The sequence below is a fragment of the Cynocephalus volans genome, chromosome 1 (assembly GCF_027409185.1).
Source record: "Cynocephalus volans isolate mCynVol1 chromosome 1, mCynVol1.pri, whole genome shotgun sequence".
Taxonomy (NCBI): Eukaryota; Metazoa; Chordata; class Mammalia; order Dermoptera; family Cynocephalidae; genus Cynocephalus; species Cynocephalus volans.
Window position 1 is genome coordinate 29899206 of NC_084460.1, and position 23119 is coordinate 29922324.

The 23119-nt window shown below is 44.0% G+C and overlaps 1 protein-coding gene across 1 annotated transcript in view; it reads left to right on the forward strand.

Annotated features, from left to right (window-relative positions):
* Positions 1-1315: 1315 nt before the first annotated feature.
* The window catches only part of CHMP4B (charged multivesicular body protein 4B), a 37001-nt gene continuing 15197 nt past the window's right edge, over positions 1316-23119 (forward strand). The window contains exon 1 of the mRNA XM_063108561.1: positions 1316-1662. Coding sequence (XP_062964631.1) covers positions 1473-1662 — 190 coding nt within the window. The 5' untranslated portion in view covers positions 1316-1472. The remainder of the gene's footprint in view (positions 1663-23119) is intronic.

Genomic DNA, 23119 nt, shown 5'->3' on the forward strand with positions numbered 1-23119 from the left:
TGCCAGCATCACTCTTCTTGCGCTTTGGGGCCATTATTCAGTAAAATAAGGGTTACTTGAACACAAACACTGCAATACCTGGACAGTTGATCTGATAACCAAAACGGGAGGGTAGTGTATACAGCACAGATATGCTGGACAAAGGGATGATTCACTTCCTCAGTGAGAAATTTAAAACTTATGAACTGTTTATTTCTGGAATTTTCCATTTAATATTTTCAGATAAAATTCATCCATTTAATAATATCTTGGATAAAATTTATTAGGGGTGTCAACTGCAATTAAGGCTGTAGAGGCAGAAATAGTATGTAAAGTTTACCAGGAGCTAAATGTGAGGATCGACCTGGGAAACACTATCCATCAAAGTCAGAGAAGTGCTCCAAAGCCTATTACAAATAACAAAGCCTTTATAGACAAAAGGCTGAAGAAAGCAGAAACAATGAACAAAAAGCAGATTGGTCATTTCAAAGTTACTTTCTTTGTAAGGTGGGGATAGGGAGATAGAACAATAAAAAATAACTGATTAGTTAACATCAAGCTACTTCAGGCTATCTCCTGTGTAAAGATTAAAGCAGAGGGAGCCGGCCAGTTTGCTCAATTGGTTAGAGCATGGTGTTGGTAACACCAATGTGAAGGGTTCAGATCCCCTCACCAGCCAGCTTCCAAAAAATAAAAAAGGATTAAAGAAAAGTGGAGAGAACTTCATTATCATAGTATTGAAGATTTAAACTGGCATATTTGGGGGAATTGGCTGTTATCTCTTTCTCTTGACTTCTTGGAATTTAGCAGGAGGGACTTCATTGTGGTTTTTAGTCTGGTTTGTTGCAGCCTAGAGCAGGAACTTAGTCCAAAAAATGGCCTCCTATGATTTTTATTTAACAGGGGTAACTGAAACCACAGAAACTGCTGTACCTACTGAAGTAGATACTTCTTTGCTTCCAAGATCATTGAATTGGAAATATCTGTTGCCTTCAAGCTTTTAAGACAATTTCACATGAAGATACAGTTCAGCCATAGCTGTTTCCCATACTTACACATTTTTAAGCAGTGTTATGATCCTAACACTTAAGTTATTTCTCTTCCTGTTCTTTCACATTCATAGAGCACGTTCCAAGGAGACTACATTTCCCAGCATGCTACTTCACCCTTTGACCCTAGCTGGACTAAAAAGACGCGCCGGGAGTTCCTCAAGCTGGAAGACTACAGCCTCCCGGCATGCAGCGCGCATCCCTCCATTAGATATGAGGCGCGGCCGGCGCGTTGCTCATCGGGAATTGTAGTCAGCGGCGCGTTGCCCAGACGCCTGCCGGGCCGGGAGTGGGGACCTGTGGGAGGTGGCGCGGCCGGGCCCAGCTTCAGGGCGGAGGCGGAGGCGAGGCCTGCGGCTGCAGGGAGCGGCGGGGCCGGGAGCGGGCGCCGAAGCCGAGCCGAGCCGGAGCGGGCGGCGAAGGCCGGCGCGGCGAGCAGCAACCATGTCGGTGTTCGGGAAGCTGTTCGGGGCTGGAGGGGGTAAGGCCGGCAAGGGCGGCCCGACCCCCCAGGAGGCCATCCAACGGCTTCGGGACACGGAGGAAATGCTAAGCAAGAAACAGGAGTTCCTGGAGAAGAAGATCGAGCAGGAACTGACGGCTGCCAAGAAGCACGGCACCAAAAACAAGCGAGGTGAGGCGGCCCGGCCCCTTCGGACTCCCCACAGTTCCCCCGAGCCTCTCCGGGCCAGACTCTACCTTCGTCAGACTGGCCTCAGGGTCTGCTAGGACCCTGGATCTCCCCCCCTCAGACTTCTTTCCGTGGCTTCCTGGTCTAGGACCCCTTCGCGTCTGACTCCCTTCAGTGTCTCCCTGTGCCCTGGGCTCTTCCACCATCAGACTCTCATTCCATCCCTCTCCCTTCAGGCTCTTCCCACTCTTCCAGGCCCCTTCATACCCCGATCTCACAGCACTTTCCTCCGCCCTCACTCTATTTCTTTCACTTCCGCCTTTTCCTCTTGCTTTTGGCCTCACCTACCTTCCCAGCTACTGCCGCTGCCTCCGTGGCTCGTTTCTGCCCCCCCATCCTAACATTTATGTGCTTCCTGGTCCTAGCCCTGCCCTCTGCCGACCCTTCTCTGGGATCTGAGCTGCTTCTGACCTCTCCCCATCCCACTAACTAAGAATTCTCCTTGAAAAGCCTCCTTGATGGAGAGAAAAGGGAACAGGGGAGAGGAGACCCCTGTATCCCGCTGTGTTTACTTGCTGAGTGAACTTGAGCCAGTCGCTTTCCCTTTGAGGCCTCAGTTCCCCCATACATCAGCCAGGGTTTGGCCTCCATAAGGCCTACGGTGTCTTCCAGCTCTGTGATTCACTTTCTGTTGCCTCATAGCCTGGCCTTATCAGAGTTTCCCGTGGCGCAAGCCTTCACCCGTGACTCACCGCTTCCCCATCCCTCTGAACCAGAAATATGGACTCCGTGCTTCTCTTGGCCAGACTGCTTCCCAATCCCTCTACTGGGGTTCAGGGCCGGGGTATTGAACCTTGAGGCACCCTTACTTTACTCTCTTTCCGGGCGAGTGCTTTGTATCTGTCTTAAGTGAAATGCTTTAGTAACTGTACAGCAATTTAGAAATGTTCGATTTTTCTTGTTTTGGCAATATGAGAGTGAGTCATACAGTGACAACCCTTCCGCCTGAGAGGAGGGCAAAGGTGGGAGGGTTTAGAAGTAATACAAACAAGTATTTAATTCAGAAGTCTGCTGGTGTGACCTTGAGCTAATAAATTTACCCTTCTGAAAAGGAAGATCATGGATTTACAGTACCCAGCACGTAGATGTTTTCTTCATTCTCACAGAAGAACAAAATAGCTCTTCCTGAGGATGCCCCTCTTCTGATAGTCAATAAATATTCTGGAAATTCTTTTTGAGTGCCTACTGCATGCACTATATTTATAGGGGTGAATAAAACAGAGTGTCCACTCTAATGGGCGAGAAGACAAGAAACAGGAAAATAAATGAAGAAAACTACCATCTGGTGGTGATAAGTACTAAACAGACAAACAAAAGATCATCTGATGGGGTGGGATGGTTATATGTCACTTTAGATAGAATGGTCAAAGAAGGCTTCTTTGAAAAGATAAAGTTTGAACTGAGCCTTTGGAAGGAACCAGCTCTGTAGAAATCTGGGGGAGGAGCCTTCCAGGCAGGGAAGCAGAATAGGAAAAGTTTGTCCAAGAGGACCCCTGTGTTCTGGAATGTGGTGATTGAAGGGAGAGTAGTAAGAAATAAGGAAGTGGTGGGTTAGACCTTGAACTTCTGTTAAAGAGTTTGGATTTAAGTGACTGGAAAGCTGTTGTATGGTGTTATGCTGCAGTGTTTCCTAATCGTTGATAGGGTTTTGAAAACATCTAGCTGCTCTTTGGATAATGGGGGGGCAGAAGAGAGGGGTGAGGGTGGGAGCAGGGAGACCAGTAAGGAAGCCGTTGCAGCCATCCCTTTGTGGCCTGGACTACAGCTGTAGCTCTGGAGGTGGAGAGTAGGGTTATATTTTGCTGTCTCTAGCTTTTTTCTCTGATGACTCTCCCTCAGTCAGGATCCTCTGTTATTCATGGTAATTAGAGTCATTGTTTTTACCATTCTCCATTTCGGAGTGCTTCCCCCATTGCTGGGTGGTGAAGGGAGGGTATCGGTGTACCTCATCTCCTATCAGAGAGGTCAATTCTCCTGCGGTCTTTTGATCTGGAGCTAGCTTGGTTTCTGCCGTTTTAGAGGTGATTGAATTGGCTTTCAAGAGGCTTGGAGAGTCTGCCAGCAGTCTGTCGAGGACCATTCTCAGTTGTAGTAACTTTGGGGATAATTAACTTCTGTCTTCTGGAGTTTGCCCAAGAGGACAGGAGCTACTATAACTTGCCCTTCTTTTTAGCATCCTCCGGGAGAAAGGCCTTAGCTGCTTACTGGAATGATGCTGTGAGGTGTTAAGATCACTCATACCATTCATTTAGTCTACTTATTGACTTGCCGCTGTGCTGGGACCTTGAGAATCAGAGATGAAAATACACTGTGCCTGTCCTCCAGAAACTCAGGCTTGGAAGTGTGTGGTGTGTGTGTGTGACAGAAAGAGAGAGAGAAAGAGAGAGAGACAGAGTAAGGAAAGGAAATAATTGTAACAGTGCTGAAACATGATGTGTACATGGGTTCCTGTTTGGAGGTGAAAGGAGACTTTGCAGCAGAAGGAGAATGTGAGGTGGATCAGCAAGGAGTTTGGTGTGTTTGAGGAGCAGTTAGTGTCTCTGGCTGGAGTCTGTGGGAAGGGACCGGACATAACACTGGAGAGTAGCCTGTAACCTCTAAATCTTGTCTTGGAGATGGTAAGTCTGTCTTTTAAAGCAAGAGTCATATCTACTTGGATTTTTGAAAGGAAATTCTAGCAACAGCTTAAAGGAGGAAGTTGTAGACTGACCAGGAAGGGACTGGAGGCAGGAATCCCGTAATAGGATAAGGATAAAATCTCATAGACCTGGATTTGAGTTGTAGCTTCCTCACTTACTAGCTGTGTGCCTGGGGCAGGTTACTCTGCACCTCAGATTCTTCCTCTACAAATCAGGGTACTGGTATCTGCCTTATAGGATTAAAATATGTTATGGGCGCAAAGCTATTAGTACAGTGCCTGGCATATAGTAAATGATCAATAAATGCTTTCCATTATCGTTATTAGAATAGGACTTGCAATTATTCAAGATAGGAACAAAGGGCCTAGAGTAGAAGCATGGAAAACTGGAAGAAAAATAATACATGTCAGAGACTATTCTAAACAAGAATCAAAAGAAAGTTAGTGATTTATTGGGATTGTGGGAATGGGCAGGATGAAGGAGAGATTGGAGTTGAGGACAATTCCCAAGTTACAGCTTGGGCAACTGGGTGGATGGTCATGCCCTTAACCAAAGTTGGGAAACACAGAGGAGGAGTGATTCTTTGAAGTTTGTAAAACTTTTTTCATGTAAGTCTGGCACCATCCACTGAGACTGAGCTCCACGAGGTAGGATGTGATGATTATGTTCACTGCTGTGTCCCCAGCACCCAGCATGTGGGCAATGTTTAGTAAATATTTATGAAATGAATAAAAACAGTCTTGTGAGTATGTTCTGTTATTCCCATTGTATGGAGAGGAAAATAAGGCTCAAGAGGGCTGTAAGTCAACTCAGAGACCAGTTTTTCCAGTGGCTGCGGGCAGCTTGTGTTTTTTACTCCCTGCGTCATCATGGCTTTTGTCATCGCTCAGGTCATTAAACACCCACCTCGCAAGGTGTGGTGCTCTGAGTTGGGGAGAAAAGTGAGACAGGACCAGGCCCTGCCTTGGGGAGTATCTAGCCAAATGTGGATACTATTTTTATGATGTACACATTGGAAAGATGATAGTGGCCCTTTGAAACAAACCTCAGAAGCTTGAGTAGATTATTTGCAATGTGTAGGTGTGTCCCAGGCAGTGGTTTCAGTTAGGGGCCCAGTTATTCAAAAGTTATGTTGCCTGTTTTTTCCAAATTTCTTTTCCTCTTCTTTAGTCGTGTATTCATTCTCTAGCATGTGGATGGCTCTTACTGTGTCCTAGGCCCTGCTTGGTGCTGAGGATACAGACATGAACCAGATGTGGTCCCTGCGATCCAAGGGACTTAAATGTCATCACTTATGAAATAATATTCATCCCACATGACTATGATGAGGATTAGCTAAGATAATATATGAAGGAATGTGGCACACTGTGGATATTGAGTAAGAATACTTTTCTAATAAAGTTATCATTGATCAGACATCTTTGGTTTAATTGTGAAAATGGAAGAGTTCTTTCACTGAGAGCTGGATGGAAACCAGGATTGAGGTCTAGATGAACTGACAAAAATCACCCAAACTTAGGTGTTTTTTGGTACCTTTCTGAACAGTGCCCTGTTGGTTTTCTCTCTAAGAAAATGATCAGATATCAAAGATTCTTTCTTCCTTCCTTCCCTCCTTCCTTCCTTCTTTCCTTCCTTCCTTCCTCTCCTTCCTCTCCTTCCTCTCCTTCCTCTCCTTCTCTGTTTCTTTCTGTCAGCACTACACTCTAACCAGTTGAACTAACCAGCCATCCTAGATCCTTTTCTTTTTTTTCTTTTTTTAAAAAGATGACCGGTAAGGGGATCTTAACCCTTGGCTTGGTGTTGTCAGCACCACGCTCAGCCAGTGAGCAAACCGGCCATCCCTATATGGGATCCGAACCCGGGGCCTTGGTGTTATCAGCACCACACTCTCCCAAGTGAGCCACGGGCCGGCCCCTATCCTTTTCTTTTTAAGGCATGGTAACTAGTTAAGGAAATAACTACTATAGGTCGTTCAGATTTCCCTTTTTTTCCTGTTTTAATAAAGATGGAAACAGTTTGTAGAAAGGATCATATTTTAGTTTAACAAGAAAATTTTATGAGATTGAGAAATGGAAACTGGGTATTTCAAACACCCTGTACTGGTTCATTTCTGTGGATTTATGGATGCAAATCAGTTCTTTTACAGGTTAATTTAGGTTCAGCCGAGAATGTCTGATGGATGCAGAGAGGCCAGGAGCTCATGGGAAATATATCTTCATTAAGTTCTGCTCATTGCTGGAGCCAGGGTGGCATATTCATGTTTAATAAAGACGCTCTGAAACGTTAGCATTTGAGAAGATGTCTTAATAAATTAAATTTATAGTGAACGTGGCTTTGGGTTCTCTGGAATCAAAATACCAGGTTGAAAAGCACAACATCTTAATGGTTCATGTGCCAGCAGGATCTCTTACCCCGGAGGCTTGGGGATGAAAAACCCAAAACTTACCCAGAGAACTGAGCTGTGGGAATTTCTCTTGGTGACACTTAAGTTTCTCGTTTGAAGAAATGGTTGGCCAGATTGGGTTTGGTTTACTTTTCAAGTCAGATGGAATGTCAGAGAGGCTGTATAAACATGCTGGTGCCTTTGATTCAAATGACAAAATCTTTTTTTGCCTCATTTGGCAAGGAGATTAAATATTTTTAAGTGCCTGCCAGAGTAGGTTTATAATGTGATTTGAAATTCAAGATCGATTTTGTTTGGAAGTTTAACTAAACATGAAGACCTTTGAGCCAGACTGTTTTGCTTGGGAAAATCTTGAGTTGTCCAGAGTTGGGTTTGAGTGTGGGGAGTGAGGTCCTGGAGAACAGCCTGTGAAGATGCATGCAAGCCATGAGTCTTTGAGGTATAAAGCCAGGATCTGATTTGTCTGCAGTGGTCCCGAGTCCTGATATGGAGCCAGGGTCCACTGGAAGGAGTGCGGAGAGCACTTGGGGTCTTGAGGAATTCTTCTGGGCAGGAAAGGTTTATGAAAACTTGGCCTAGAATTGTTTTGTACTATGCCACTGTCTTGAAAAGAGTGAAAGAGAGAGGATATTCAAAAACGCAACTTTAGATTGATCATTCTGAGGATGGTGACTATATTTAGAAGGAAAATTTGAACATAGAAACAGGAAACAGACATAGGTGGATATAGTACTGGTCTGTTTTAAACTGTTTGGCTAAAGTCAGCAGATATTTACTGCTTTCCTTCTAGGAGGAAGACAGCATAGTGGTGTAGGCAAAAGATTCCTAGTTTGAATGCAGCTTTACTACTCACCAGCAGTACTTTGGCAGTTACTTGCCCTCTCTGAATCTCAATTTCCTTATCTATAAAAAGGGAATACTAATACTTACTTCATAGCATTCTTGAGAGGATATGGAATAAGTTGATGTATGTAAAGTGCCTAGCAGAGTGCCTGGCACGTAGGAGAGATGTAAACGTTCCCTTGTTTTCTCAGGTATAGTCTTAGGCACAATAAGAGTATAAGGATAGATAAGACACTATCATCTCCCCACGATGTGATGAAGACACACACTCTCTCAGCAAGGAAGACACACACAGGTACAAATAACTATGATAAAAGGCAAACCACAGTAAGTATACAAGTGAAGTGTTAAGGGAAAATACAGCAGGAAGAAATTAATTCATCTCTGAGGCCAGCAGGTTCATCTCACACAGTCACCTATCCAGTGCCCAAATTTCCTTTGCAGTATTCCTGCCAAGCGATTAACCTCTGAGATGAACTTCTCTGTTGATAGGATCTATATTAGGTGCTCTGTTCTCCCATGCTACAGCAGAGTCTGTCTTTGGACAGCTCTGACTACAAAATCATTTTTCTGGGCTGGCCCTTGGCTCACTTGGGAGAGTGTGGTGCTGATAACACCAAGGCCACAAGTTCGGATCCCATATTGGGATGGCTGGTTAGCTCACTGGGTGAACATGGTGCTGACAACACCAAGTCAAGGGTTAAGATCCCCTTACCGGTCATCTTTTTTTAAAAAAAAGAATATCATTTTTCTTATTTGGGACTGAGATCTGTCTCTGCTACAGGTTGGGGTGGTAGCTCCATGGGGAAGCAGCCTGGGCTAGTGGAAAGAATATGGGAATTGGAGTTAGAGGCATGGGGACAAATTCCAGTTCTGATGCGAGACAATTGTGAACAGGAAAACAGGTTGCTGAATCTGTTTCTTGGGGTCACAGAGAACAGGTCTGTGCCCCTCCCCATTCCCTCACCTGGACAGGAGAGATCAAGGAAGATGGTACTTATGTCTCAAGCCTGCCCTTTGCTAGACCGTCTCTGCTCCATTTACTGTTCGTTGCCTGGTGTTTCTATTCCTTCCTTGTTACCCTCCTCTGGATGTGCTCCTGTTCATCAGTGTTGCTTTTAGGGTGTAGAATGGGCAGAGCCGAATACTCTGAATACTCTTTGGCCCTGATAATTTCCATATCACTGAGACATGTTTTTTTCCCCCAAAAAGCAATCATACTTTACCATGGCTGTTCCATGGCTTTTCATTATTAAGGGAATGAGTATCTAGGAACCCCTAAAGTTTGTTCGGCCCTTCTTAAGGATTCTTAGCTGAAGGATTGAATGATTTAAGTTCTTAACAAGAGCATCTGGCTGGCTTGATTCTCTCGTAGCTGATATTTCTAGTTCTACCTCCTCCCTTTTCCTTACAAGGCAAAGCTGGCTGGAAGGCTTATTTGAGGGATAGAGGAAAGCTATTTCTTTTCATTGTGGCTGTTTAGCTCAAAAGGTTATTGGTATGCATAGTGGAAAAGGTGCTGGATTTTGGGGTCAGAAGACCTGACTTTACATTCTACCTCTGCCACTTGCTGGTTTTGTGTTCCTGGGTAAGTTTCCTCACATATCTGAGCATCAGCTTTTTCAGCTGCAAAAATGAAATACAGTATTTACTATATAACCTTTCTACTCAGATGATCTTGCTACAGGTGATCTGTGGGAACACCTGGGAAATTGTTTAGAAATGCAGACTCTTAGATCCCATCCTGACCAACTGAGGCAGAACCTGCATTTATATGAGATGCCCGTGTGGTTTGTATGCCCATTAAAGTTTGAGAGATTTTGAAATAGATTTGGAAATTGATCACGTTTGGGGGCTGTGATGTTGAAATCCCAGTTATTTTTGGTCTTAATGTTGCATAGATGGACATTTGCATTTAATTTTAGGTGGTCCATTTAAAAGCAGGTAGCTGGAAACTTTGGCTTAATTCGTGAATCCATTTGATAAGTATGTATTAATTTGAGCTGTACGCCAGATACTGTCCTAGTTGCTGGGTAAATGCAGATGAAGACAGATCACTGCCTCTGAGGAGCTTACAATCTAGCTGGAGTGACAGACAAGTAAACAGCTAACTGTGGTACAGTGTGATCTGTTCTAGTAGCATATTCAGAATAAGTAACATATTCAGAGTAAGTGACATGCAGTAGAGGGAGCCGAAACAGCCTGGGAGGTGGGAACTTTTATCTCCTTGTATTGAATAGTTATTTTGGAGAGTAATGGAGTGTTAGAGCAGAAGGGAGCTCAAAATGTATGAGAGTTTATAACTTTGAATGAATAGGAAAAGTTTTTTGGGAAAGAAAAACCAGGAACATGGAAATATATGCAGTAGTTTTTAAAAGCACTTTATTTGAATCAGAAACCTCTTGGTGCAGACATAGGAATGGATCAATGCTTTACTTAGTTTAGTAATAAAATAATTAGCTTTGGAATTCTAAATTTAAAGTATAGTTTATCCTGATAATTAATTTGCTTAATTAATTAATCCATGAAAATCAATTAATTACAATTGTCTTCCTACAAAAGGAAGTAGGAACAAAGAAACCTGAGGAGTGGGTTTTTTACTATCTGTTTAAGCAGGAACTGTAAATTTTGTGTTTGAAATCTTTGTAAGATCTGAGAGTTGTGAAAGCAAAAGTAAGGCTTGTACATGTGTGTAGACCAGCTGCTATTCCTGGCAGAGGTTTGAAGAGGCATTGCTCTACCAAGTCTAGGCAACCTGAAAGAGGCATTTACCTTGTGACTCCCTGATTAGGGTGAGGGATTCAATCAGTTTGGTATCCCAGAGTTCACTGGACTTGGAGACATTGACTGACAAGGCTGGCATTTAAAACCCAAACAATTGCTAGTTTCTTAATTCTCCATCAGGTGGATGGATCAGTTGCTTTCACCTCTCTAGAACATTTTCTCCCTTTAGAATCTTGCACACAGGCAGTGTGTCGTTGCAGATTACTTGTGAGTCTGGAGTTAGAAGATTTGGGTGTCGAGTTGTAATGGGCTCCCATAACCTTCTATGGCCATGTCCAAGGAGGGAACTCGTATCAGCTTGTTGCTCCTAGCTGACAGGACTCCAGGGCTCTCTTTTCATGTTTAGATTTTAGAAGTAATTTTGGAGGTGTAAAGGACAGATAGCAATATAAGACCACTTAGGTAATTTTCATCATTCTAAAAAAAATTCTGTTTCAGAGTAAACAAAAATCTTCAGGAAAAAAATCCTCAGGAAATAAAAACATCTCTTCATTTTTGGGAAATGCCATACACTTTACAAACTTGATCATGTTTGATCTTTTCAACAACCCCATGCATTAAGTGGTATTATCCCATTTTAGAAATAAGAAAGCCAAGGTTCAGATTACATGAGTCACTGGGCAGACCCTGCTCTGTGCCTTGGGGATCCTAAGGTGGACTGTATCACAGTTCTGTTGTCTTTGACATTCTTATAGGGCCAGAACACTGTATTCTTGAGTGCTCATAACTTATCAATGGACAGAATTCTGTCATTGGAAATCAATTTTTATAATATTCCCTCCAGTGTGAGCACCTTCTATTATTCTTCAGGGGAATACTTCATATTTGTACAGGGTTTTGTGGGTTCCAAAGTACTTTGACATGCATAATCTAGTTTTGAAATTCAGAGAAGCCTTATAAGGTAAGTAGGGCAGGTTATGATTTTTAGCCCCATTTTGCAGAGGAGGAAACTAAGTCTCAAAGCAATTAGTGGTTTACCTAGAGGCAGAACCAAGGCTGGAGCCCTTCTTCTTTTTTTTTTTTTTTTTTTAAAGATGACCAGTAAGGGGATCTTAACCCTTGACTTGGTGTTGTCAGTACCACGCTCTCCCAAGTGAGCTAACTGGCCATCCGTATATGGGGATCTGAACCCGTGGCCTTGGTGTTATCAGCACCACACTCTCCCAAGTGAGCCACCAGCCAGCCCTTGGAGCCCTTCTTTAGGGCTCCAAGTCTAGTGCTTAATTACCACACGATGCTGTTCCTTACTATTAATGCTCAAATTCAGATTCCCCTGGCAGCTCCAGCAAACCTGTGTGTCAGTAGAGGGTGCGGTCAGTTTGAGGAGGACAGGTTAGGGTTGGGGTCCTTAGAGTGACTGGATCATTTTATGCACAGTGAGACTTGTGCCAGAGAGAAGTGAGGAGACTGTTAATACATTCTAGAATGGTTTGATAGCCTTTATTCACTTGTATTCATTTGTTCATAGTCTGCTATGCCATCAGCATTGTGCCTTTTCCAGCCTAGTTTCCATCTTTTCCCACAGTAATCTGTGTCCTCTAGAGCAGTGTTGCTTAACCTTGGCACTATTGGCATTTTGGACGGGGTACCTCTTTGTTGTGGAGGGCTGTCCTGTGTATTATAGGATATTTAGTAGCATCTTTGGCCTCTACCCACTAGATGTTCATAGCAGCCCCTCCTCTAATTGTGACAATTAAAATGTCTCCAAATATTGCCAAATGTCCCCCGGGTGGGGGAGGGGGAGCAGCAATTGTCAAGCCACTGCAGGTACAGCTCTAGAGCTTTAGAGGATGGTCTAAGGATGAGGGGATCATAAAAAGCAGAGCTGAGGGGACTTGTTGGAGTATTTTTAATCCTACCGTTTGGTTGTTCTGTTCAGGAAACCAAGATCTAGAGATTTAGCTCAGGGCCACCTGGCTCTGCTTTCTGGGAGTCTGGCTAGGGCTGGGACTCAGACTTGAATCCCTCCCACACAGGGCTCTTTCATCAACCCAGAGGTCCATAGTCTTTTCAGATTGGAAGACCCTTTTCCAATTCCAAAAAATGTCAGGAATGGTTATGTGATAATAGCTATACTTTTAGTACCTGTTAATTGAGAAGATACAGATACATGATTCCTTTCAGCACCATATTTACTAACTACCCACTGTTCTGTGTCTCTGTCATAGGACTGTGTCTGACGTAAATGGTAGGAGTGATCACATGGTTGTTGTTTTTATTATTGTGTGGTACATTCATCATTTAGTGCACAGGCAGGCATATTCACAGAGCACTGGAGCGATAACTGTGAACCCCATGGGCTCACAAACCACGGATTGGGAACCAATTGATGCATTATGCCACGAGACTCAAGAGAACAGCCTGCATGAAACTCTGGGCTTTTCCTGAAATCATGAACTCTCTCCACACTTGAGATGGAAATCTCTACACTCTGTGGAAATAAAATTCAACAGACTACCCAGAGTCCTCAGTGCATTTCTCTCAACAGCTATACACTAGGGCATTTGTGATAAAAGAAGAGACATTTGGCTGGAAACAAGCTTTTAAGTTTCTAGCATTAGTTGGTAAATGGAGCATGGGTCCAAGGGGAGTTTACAGTAATGGCCTTGAACTTGAGAATCTGTGTTTCCAGAGCCTCTCATCTCAAAGCAGTCAGCTTCTCTGACAAGAACCATTATTCTTATTGCAAAGATAAACAGAGAGGCCAGGGCACACAAATGGTCCCTGAAAAAGAGCCAGCTCCTCCCAGATTTAGGAGCTGGGACTTCTGGTTTGCATCCCAGGATGGGGCTATTTGTTTCTGTCAGATGATATGGGAAGAGGAAAAAGATTAAGTTCCACCCAAGTCAGCAAACATTTTGAGTGTTCACTGTGAAACACTCCATTTGAAGGGACTCTGTGGGACACAGAGTTCTTAAACTTCCAGGAGCTTCCAGTCTGGTGAGGGCTGGGGAGAAAGGCAGACAGTGCACAACAGTCTCTAAGGTAAGACACAGCATCATTGGTATTTATTCAAAGTATGGTAGGAGGAGGACAGAAGGAGAAATGAATTACAACTGAGAGGCTCTGAGACAGCGCCAGGGAGGGGAGGGGTTCTGAGTTGGGACTTGACAGATAATGGGATTTGGAACAGAGCAAGGGGGTAGGACAATTCCAGGCAGAGGAGATTATGGGATCCAAGGTACAAAGATTAATATATGCTGTGTGTGTATGTGGCAGAGATGAGGGATTATGGGGTGTGGGTGAGGGGCAGTGGTGGTGGCTCAGGTGGGGTGAAGGTTTTGGCTGTGGCTTCCCAGAGGAGGCCCTGGTTGCCAAGCTGAAGAATTTGTGTTTGGGTTTAGTGAGGCACTTACGAAATGGACATTTTCTGTCTCTAGAGAGCAGTGTGCTGCAGACCAGCAGCCATCTCCCTGCAGCACCCTGGTGAAGTTTCCCATCGGTAGGCTTTCTATCCATTGCTGCCTGAAGGAATGAGGTGGGCAGAGGGGCTTTTCCCTGATAAGGAAAGTCCTATGGGTCATTACCTTTTCTCTTGTTACTTCTCCCCAGTTCCCCTTCTGCTTTATTTGAAGCCCAGCATATCCTGGGCAGCTGAGTAAGACAACAGTTTTCCTCTGCTCTGAGAATATCTCAGGTTACATGCCAAAGGTAAGCAGGCAAATCCTTCCTGATCAAATTAGCTTGACCCAGCCTCATTTATTGATCAGGTCCTTGGCTGTCTTTTTCTTTTTTTTTTTTAGCGGCTGGCTGGTATGGGAATCCGTGACCTTGGTGTTATAAGGCTGTGCTCTAACCAACTAAGCTAACTGGCCAGCCCACCTTTGCTGTCTTATATTGTATGTTTCACTCCGGGCTGCCTGGTTGGCTCACTCAATTAGTCATGATTTTGGGATTATTTAATCTTCCCTTAATGTTTATCTTTGATCTTAGAGAGAGCTAGTTACTTCTCTTGGCTGATAACAGTGACCTGTATTTCTGAGGTCATAAATTTAAGTTCAATCCAGACTCTATCTACAATCCCATTCACAAAAGTCTGAGAACTAACTCTTCCCACATACCCCTCAACCCCTTTTCCTTAGCTCCCAGCCTTCTGTTCGCTTTTCTGTCCCTGGGTGCTCACTCCATCACCCAAAATGGTGAAGCAGAGCCCTAGGTCTTGAGATGCCGTGCACCCAAGTTCTTAGTTCTGACTCAGTCACCACGTGTCTTTGGGCAAGTGCCTTCCCACCTCTGGCCTTGTTTTCTCAACAACAACATAAGGATGGATTAAATGAGTGCTAAGATTCCTTCCTGCTCTAACATTCTTTGAGCCAATGAGTGCCATATTATACAGTAAGCCTCCAGAGAACCAGGTGTTGCTCCCAGCAGTTTTGCTGCATAAAAAGATGGAGCAGCTCACCATTCATTTTCTGTTAACAGCTTGGGTACATCCCTGCTCATTGTAAAAGTCGACGGTAGCCACAGGCTGTTTTTGTAGAAGGTGCTGGACACTTTTCCATTTTGTCGTTTTTTCGTGACCGACACTCAGCCAGTGAGTGCACCGGTCATTCCTATATAGGATCCGAACCCGCGGCGGGAGGATCGCCGCGCTCCCAGCGCAGCACTCTACCGAGTGTGCCACGGGCTCGGCCCCTCACTTTTCCATTTTGATTCCCTGGTTCAGAGGCCAGAGCTGATTAGTGGTTTTTAGCAGCTCCCCTGAGCAGCACAGATGCTGGAGGGCATCTCTCCTGGCATCTGAGCCTTGTTTCGATCAGTAGCCTGCCTCTGACTTTACTGCCAGCCTTTTGGCAAATGAGAGGCACAACTTTCTGCTGGGGTTGAGCATGTTCAAGCCCTGCTGGACAGAAACCTGGTGACCATTAAGTGACCATTAAGCACACTGGGTGTGCATATGTGTGGCAGGAACTTGACTTTGCCACTGACCCACCTTTGGGGTCACAGGATATAGGGGACTTGTCTCCTATGTGAGAGTAACAAAGAAAGGAACCAGCTGCTGAGTGCTGGCCTGACTTGAGTCATTTTAATTAAATCTGCTCTTTAGGATGGCGAGTGAAGAAGCAACTAATGATGTTGGGAGTGCTGGGAGGAGAGCGGGCTTTTTTGCAAAGGCCTTGTGGGCTTAGTGTAAGTCCTGGCTCCATCATGAGCAGCTAAGCCTCTTAGGAATATGGAAAACATTTATCCACCTGGTTCTAAATTAGGGCCTTTAAAACCTCAAGTCCGTACTAGTAACATTGAAACAGCTCTCTCCTTTTATTAACTTGCATAGTACATTCCTATCTCCTAAGCAGCTCTGGATAAATCACACAGCTTAAGAGCTCATCTTGCCCATACGGAGGGGAATCCCAGGCCCAGAGAAGTTAGTACACCTGTTAAAAGTGACACAGCTCATTCATTGAAGGCAAAGCTGGGATTGGAGCATATGGCTCCTATTTCCTCATTCCAGTGAGTTTTTCTGCTGCCTCACTGATTCTCAGCAGATGCTGTAGTGGCATGTTCCCAACCCTGCCAGAATGGTTTTGAAAAGAATGTTAAAGTTGCCATGCAGAAAGCCGGCTAACAGGAGAGATGTAGCAAACAGTTCCTATTTTAGGGGGTTGTTTTCTTTTGAATTATATCTGGCTGTCAGTGGTTTGGCAGGCTGGCACAGCCTGGGTGGAGGATCACAAACCCCAGGGTCTTGTTGCTCGTACATTTCTGACTCTGTGTGACCAGGCTGAATAAGGCACTGTCTTTCTCTTTATCACAGGTTCCTCTGCAAAGGATCAGAATAATTCCTACTTTTAGCCCGTTTTACTGACTCTGGAGAGGATTAGGAAGTCTATAAAGAGACCTAAGAAAAAATTGGTATATAAATAGCAATTTTTGGTGCTGCTTGTTTGTTTTTTTCTTTTTATTGCAGTATAACTTACAGTAAAGCAGACAAATCTTAAATGTACAGCTCAATGAATTTTTACAGATGTATGTCCCTGTGTAACCACCACCCAGATCAAAATATAGAACATTTTCAGCACCCCAGCTGTCTTGATGATTTTTGTAGCAGCTCAGGACTTGAGAAAAGAGCAGTGTTTGTTTACTCTGGCTCCTTTAAGACTCTCAGAGGCCATTTATCCTTCTGTTACTTATCTAACATGTTTCCCAAACACCTTCAGTACAGGGCACACTGCTAGGTGTTCTGGGAGTACAGAAATTAGGAATTGTTGGCCTCTGTCTGGGGCTCACAACCCATCAGGAATTATGACTAGAATCCAAAGGAGAAAGTGAGAAGGGCTGTGTGAGAAGCTTGGAGGAAAGAGCTGCCTCTTGCTGGGAGAGGAGAGGGTGTGTGTGTTTATGTAGGCACGGAATTTTCCCTGGTCCTCTAAATGTTTGTAAACAGGAAAAGGGCCAGATTAAGATTTTATAAGCCACTTCTTAGCCACATTGGGTACTTGGAGAGGTGTAGACCCAGTTTGCCTTCTCCCTTGGGAAATAGGAGCAGACTGGGCAGCATGGAGAAAGCAAAAACAAGAGGCACTTCCTGCCCTTGTCAGGCCCCCAGGCTCTAAGTAGCAGACTTCCCTTTGGTCTTGGGTCTTAAGACTAAGACAACAGATCTTCTGAGTTAATTTTGGTCTGAATTTCTGCCCCCTTTGGTCAAATAGTTTAAAACATAGGATTTTCTCTTTCTTAAGTGAAAACAGACCCAAGAAGGTCTTTTCTGATCCTTTGCATAAATGAGAAACAACTTTTTAAAATTGCTAATAAAGGCATATGGCTCTGTGGTTGTTAGGAGGGATGGAGGCCATATCCAAAGTAGATGCATGGCGATCTTTTTCTTCAAAGAAAGAGGTTTCGGAGGTAGTTAAGACCATTGCCTGAGGTAGAGCCAGTGTGAAGAGATAACAACCTAGGACATCTGAACATTATAGAGCCGCATCTTGGTATGTGTGTACATGTGTAGACTGTAGATAGGAAAGGAAGAAGGGTGATGGCTTAGCCTGGCTGAACCTTGTTCAGGTTCTAATGAAATGAGTTACTGTGTTTTGGAAATATAAGGGACTTGAGAGGTCATCTGGGTCCATTCTCTTACCCTATTTGACAGAGTAGGAAACTAAGACTTTGATTTGATCAGATCTGGCTGGCAGCAGAGCTGGAACCAGAATCATCTCTCACGTTGGTGGCTCATGAAGACGTTCTGGAGGAGTGCTCAGCAGGATTTGGAAGGAAGCTTGGCTGGGAGAGAATGGTGGCAAGGAGGAGGATGAATGGAGTGACAGGAACATTGGATGGTTCCCCCCAGCATTTGGAGCCAGGAAAAGCAAGGTCCCGAGGAGGAGGAGGCTAGAGTGGGGAGGCAGGGTGAATGCTGAGGCTGTCAGTCATCTGAAGTAGGTCCCTGGGAGCCCCACAGCAAGAGGATATGAGGGATATTATGGCCAGGATTAAAGATTTTGTGGGTTTGTTTGTTTTTTTGGTGGCTGGCCATACCAGGATCCAAATTTTTTACCTTGGTGTTATCAGTACCATGCTCTGAATAAAGTGAGCTAACTGGCCAGCCCTGGATTAAGGATTTTGAATGGCTGGGTAATCCTCAGTGCTTGTCTTCCTTGTATTAGTTAGCTCAGGCTGCCATAACAAAATACCATAGACTGGGAGGTTTAAATAACAGAAATTTATTTTTTCATAGTTGTGGAGACTGGAAGTCAAGGTGCTGGGTGATTCGGTTTCTGGTGAAGGCTCTCTTCCTGGCTTGCAGACAACCAGCTGTCTTCTTTCTGTGTCTTCACATGGCCTTTCCTTGGCATGTGTGAGTGTTATGGGGGGTGGGTAGAAAGAGAGAGAGATCTCTATTCTTATAAGGCCACTAGTCCTATCAGATTAGGGCCCCACCCATATGATCTCATTTAGCCTTAGTTACTACCTAAAGGCCACATCTCCAAATGCAGTCACATGTGAGGCTGGCCTCAACATATGTATTCTGGGGAGGCATAATTCAGTCCATAGCACTCCTTATCTTTTTGTTTTCTAATTGGCTATTTTAGGACCTTTGAGATATTGTTTTCCTTGGTGTAGGAAGCCTGCTTTCTGACATTTCTTTCTTTACATTCATTTCTAAACAGTTAGATTGTAATCTAGTACTGTTGTGACTTGTTCAAGGGAACAGAGGTTATTTTCTCTCAGTTTCAGTTTCTGGTAATTCTGTACAGTTTGGAGTTAGTCCTCTAGTTTTATTTTTCTTACATACATTGTTATAAGCTACAGTGTTCAGCAGGGAAGGTCAGATAGCAAAAATTCATGAACCAATCTGTTTTTGTTTTTAATTGTGATAAGATATACGTAACATAAAAATTTCCATTTTAACCATTTTTAAGGGTACAGTTCTGTGGCATTAAATACATTCACATTGTGCCTGATCTGTTTTTACTCTTGAATAAAACACTACTCAAGTTTGTTTTCTGCCATTAAGATTAGCTATTTGACGTCTCTGAGCCTGTGTCCCCATCTGTAAAATGAGAATACAATAGTAATAAGGGCCCTTGAGTCGGACAAACTGGGCTTGAATTCAGGCTCCATTACTTGCTAACTGCAGTCTTTTAGTTGCAGGTGATAGAATGCCAGCTCATACCATCTTAACCTGCTGGAAGGGGATTTATTGACTCACATGACTCTGGGAAAGGGCAGGGTTGAGCTTGTATCTCTGCAGTTGACTTCATTCGTACTGACTTCCTCATGAGTCTGGGCCATGGCTGCAGGCCACTCTGGTTTATAGCTTTGGTTGCTGGGGGGTAAGTCTGTGCCTCTTTCCACCCCCATTTCTCTCCTAGCTCTGTTAGAAAAATTCCAGAGAGGGATTCTGATTGGCTGCTGAGGTCATGTCTCATGACTAGATCAATCACCATAATCAAGGGGAGGGTGTTTGTGGCTCAGCTTGGATCACACGCCTACCCTACCCAAGGGCCAGGAAGGCAGGGTCTGTTTGCAAAGGCTTGGGGTTGGTCCTTAGGAAAACAATTGCCCCTTACTTTTCTCTTCCTCAGTGGTAAAGGCACTCCTCCTGCTCATATCTTCTTTCTCAGCCCCAACAAAGCTGTGGGGAAGGCAGGATACCTGGGTTCTGGTCCTGGGCCCACGAGGCTTTCCTGGGCACTGGCTCTGTGATCGTACCTCCCCAGGCCTTTGTTTCCCTGTCTGTACAAATAAGAAAGTGTCCAGCTATCCATCCTCACTGAGCACCTACTGTGTACCAAGGATGCTGAGATGAGTAGAACACTGTTTCTGCTCCTAGGAGCTCACATTTTAGTTAAATTGCATGAAGTGTGAAAAAGAGATATGCCGTAGATTTCCAAGACTCTGAGGTTCTGTGCCCCATTTTTTTATGGACCAAGGCAAGACTACCTTTTCCCAGAAGAGAACCAGCTTCCTGTGACTCTTTTTGCCCTTTGTCCCTTGCTGCCATTTGGGCAGGGAGGATAATTTGTCTCTGCAAACCCTCATCATGTCTCTTTGATTCCAAAAGGAAAAAAGGCTGGTTTGGTTTTCCCTGTTGCTTTGCTCTTCTAACAAGTGCACACGCTGTAAGTATTTTTCTGTTGGCATTCCACTCTCTCCCCACTTCCCTACAAACCTCCCCCGACCTCTGTTGTCATCTCAGTTGCCAGGGTGCTCTCATGCTTGCTCAGGCAGAAGGGGGCTCTTGTTGGCATGGATTCAGCTGGAAGCAGAAGAAGAAAAGCCAGTCGGAAAAGAAACAGTGCATCCCAGCCTGGGAACGGAAACCAAGGGCAGGCTGTTTCCCCTCTGTCCCAGCCAAGAACCTGGCCACCTCGAGCAAGCCTGGCTAAGTGCATCCTGCCTGGAACTTGGTGGGTGGGGGGAAGAGCTCAATCAGTGCCCTCATTCCATAGATAGGACCAGACCATAGCTCCAGTGCTGGGCACAGTTAGGTGGTTCTGTGTGCTGCTTTAAATATAACTGCCTAGGGCCGAGTCCGTGGCGCACTTGGTAGAGTGCTGCACTGGGAGCGTGGCGACGCTCCCGCCGCAGGTTCGGATCCTATGTAGGACTGACCGGTGCACTCACTGGCTGAGTGCCGGTCACGAAAAAAATGACAAAAAAAAAAATATATATATAACTGCCTGTCTGGGGATGGGGAGTAAATTGGCTGTTCTTTTTTTTAAATTTTGATTTATATAGTCATTTAAATGGTACATAGTTTTAAAAGTGTCTTCCCTGCCCCAGCCGTTCTGTGCCCTTCCCAGAGATGACCAATTACAAGGCCCAGAGAGAGTCTCAGCAATTACAAACTTATACCTGTATATTCTCCCAATATACACGTACATAAGTGGTAGTAATTAGGTTACCTTGGAATCCTGTGCTCTTTATAGTTTTGTAAGAAGTGATTTAGAAATTTGACCCACTCAGAAGTCCCTGAACTCCATCTTCATCATATGGATTTAGAGAATGTTAATTTACATTTCAAGTGCTAATTTGAATTTTGAAGCCCACAGCCCCACAGAAAGACCTGTAAGAATTGTTTCTCCCTCCCCACCCCATCTTCTCTTCTCCGAGTCACTGGTCTCTCTGAGAAATAGCATCTCTACCACCTAGTTGCACCGGCCAGGGATCTGGAAGTCATTCCTGGCTCCCTCTCATTTTACTTCCCCTGCACATTCAAACAGGTGATACAGGTCCATGGAGTCTTCCCTCCTGGTGTCTGTGAAGTTCATCCTCTCCAGGTCAGCCCCTCTGCTGTGGCCTTGGTTCAGGCCCTTGAAATCACAACTTAGTGGATTATTGCCGTGGTTGTCAGCCCCTTTCTCCCCACAGCGGCCAGAGGGATCTTTCTGAAATGCAAATCTGATCACGTTCCTGGCCTGCTTAGTCTTTCAATAGCTTCCCACTAACCCTGGGATAAAGTCCAACAGCTCCTTAACCAGACAGACAAGTCCGTTCTTGAATTTCTCTCTTCCGCTTTTATCTTTCCTTGCTCTTGCCCCCATTCTCTCATGCCTCTCTGTTCTTCCTGCTTGGGATGTGTCCCTCCTAGCTGTCTCTTATGATCCTTTAAAATGTGTGATGGCTCCAAAGGTTACATTCCCCTCCGCTAGGTCCCCACAGTGCCCCGTGGTTACCTCTGTCATTATATTACATTGTCCATCTCTCTGCTGGTCTGTGAACTCTTTCAGCCTTGGGTTTGTAGCATTTTAGTTACTAGTTCCCTAGCAAAGTGTCATGAGCAGGGTATAATTCCTGATATAGTAGGAGGAGCATGGATTTCGGTCATTCAAGGAATTTGTCCATTTCATCTAGGTTGTTAAATTTATTGGCATGAAGTTGTTCATAATGTTCCTTTTTTATCCTTTTAATATCTGTGGAATCTAGTGATATAACATGTGTAATTCCTGATGTTTATATTCTTTTTTGCCTGATCAGTCTGGCTAGAAGTTCAATTTTATTGATCTTCTCTAAGAACCAGCTTTTTATTTCATTGACCTTCTCCATTGTTTCTTTTCTTTTCTTTTTTTTTGCTTTGTTTTGTTTTCTTTGGTGGCTGACCCCTAAGGGTATCTGAACTGGTGACTGTGGTGTTATCAGCACCTCCCTCAACCTGTCCATTCCTTCAGAAAGTCCCCTTTGCAAGCCTGTCACGAGTTTAGCCAACTTAGGTACAGGTTTTGCAACTCAGAGGGGCCTGCATGCTGGGCAGCCTACTTCCTTTCTCCTTCTGCCCCCCTTTCCCTTTTCTTGCCTTTCTGTCCCAGTATCCAGACCTCTCCTCCTCCTCCATGCGAGTGAGCTAACTGGACAGCCCCTCTCTTATTTCTGATTTCTGTTTTATTGAGTTTTTCACTTTGATCTTTATTTCCTTTCTTCTACTTATTTTGGATTTCATTTGCTCTTTTTTTTTTTTTCCTAGCTACTTAAGGTAGAAGGTGAGGTTGATTTGAGATCTTTCTTCTTCTCTAGTATTATATGCGTTTAGTTCCCCTAAGTCCTCTATTAATGTCATCTCACAGATTTTGAGATGTTGTGTTTTCATTTTCAGTTGGTTCAAAATACTTTCTAATTTCCTGTTTCCTTTCTTCTTTGACCTGTGGTTTATATAAAAGTATACTATTTTGTATCCAAATATTGAGGGATTTTTCAGAGTTCTTCTGTTTAAGATTTCTAATTTAATTCCATTGTAGTCAGAGAAAACACTTTGTATGGCTTGAATCCTTTTAAAATTATTGAGACTCGTATTATGGTCCAGAATATGGACCATTTTGGTAAACGTTCCGTGTGCAAATGAACAGAATGAATATTCTGCTGGTCGTTTGCTGAGAGAGTGGTATTGAAATCTGACTGTAATTGTGGATTTGTCTGTTTCTCCTTGAAATTCTATCCATTTTTGCGTCTTGTATTTGAAAACTCTGTTATTATGTGTATAAATATTTGCAGTTGTTATAGCTTCCTGATAAATTAAACACCTTTATCATTATGAAATGACCTTTTTTGTCCCTGGTAATATTCTTTGCTCTGAAATCTACTTTGATATATTAATTAGTATAGACACTCTCTCTTTTGATTAGTGTAACCATGGTATATCTTTTCCAATCCTTTTATTTTTACCCTACTTGTCTTTATAATTAAAGTGTGTTTCTTGTAGGCAGTATATAGTTGGGATTTTTTTAAACCCAATTGAATAATCTTTGCCTTTTAACTACAGTTACCTCTTCTCCCTGAGTGACATTTGTGGCTG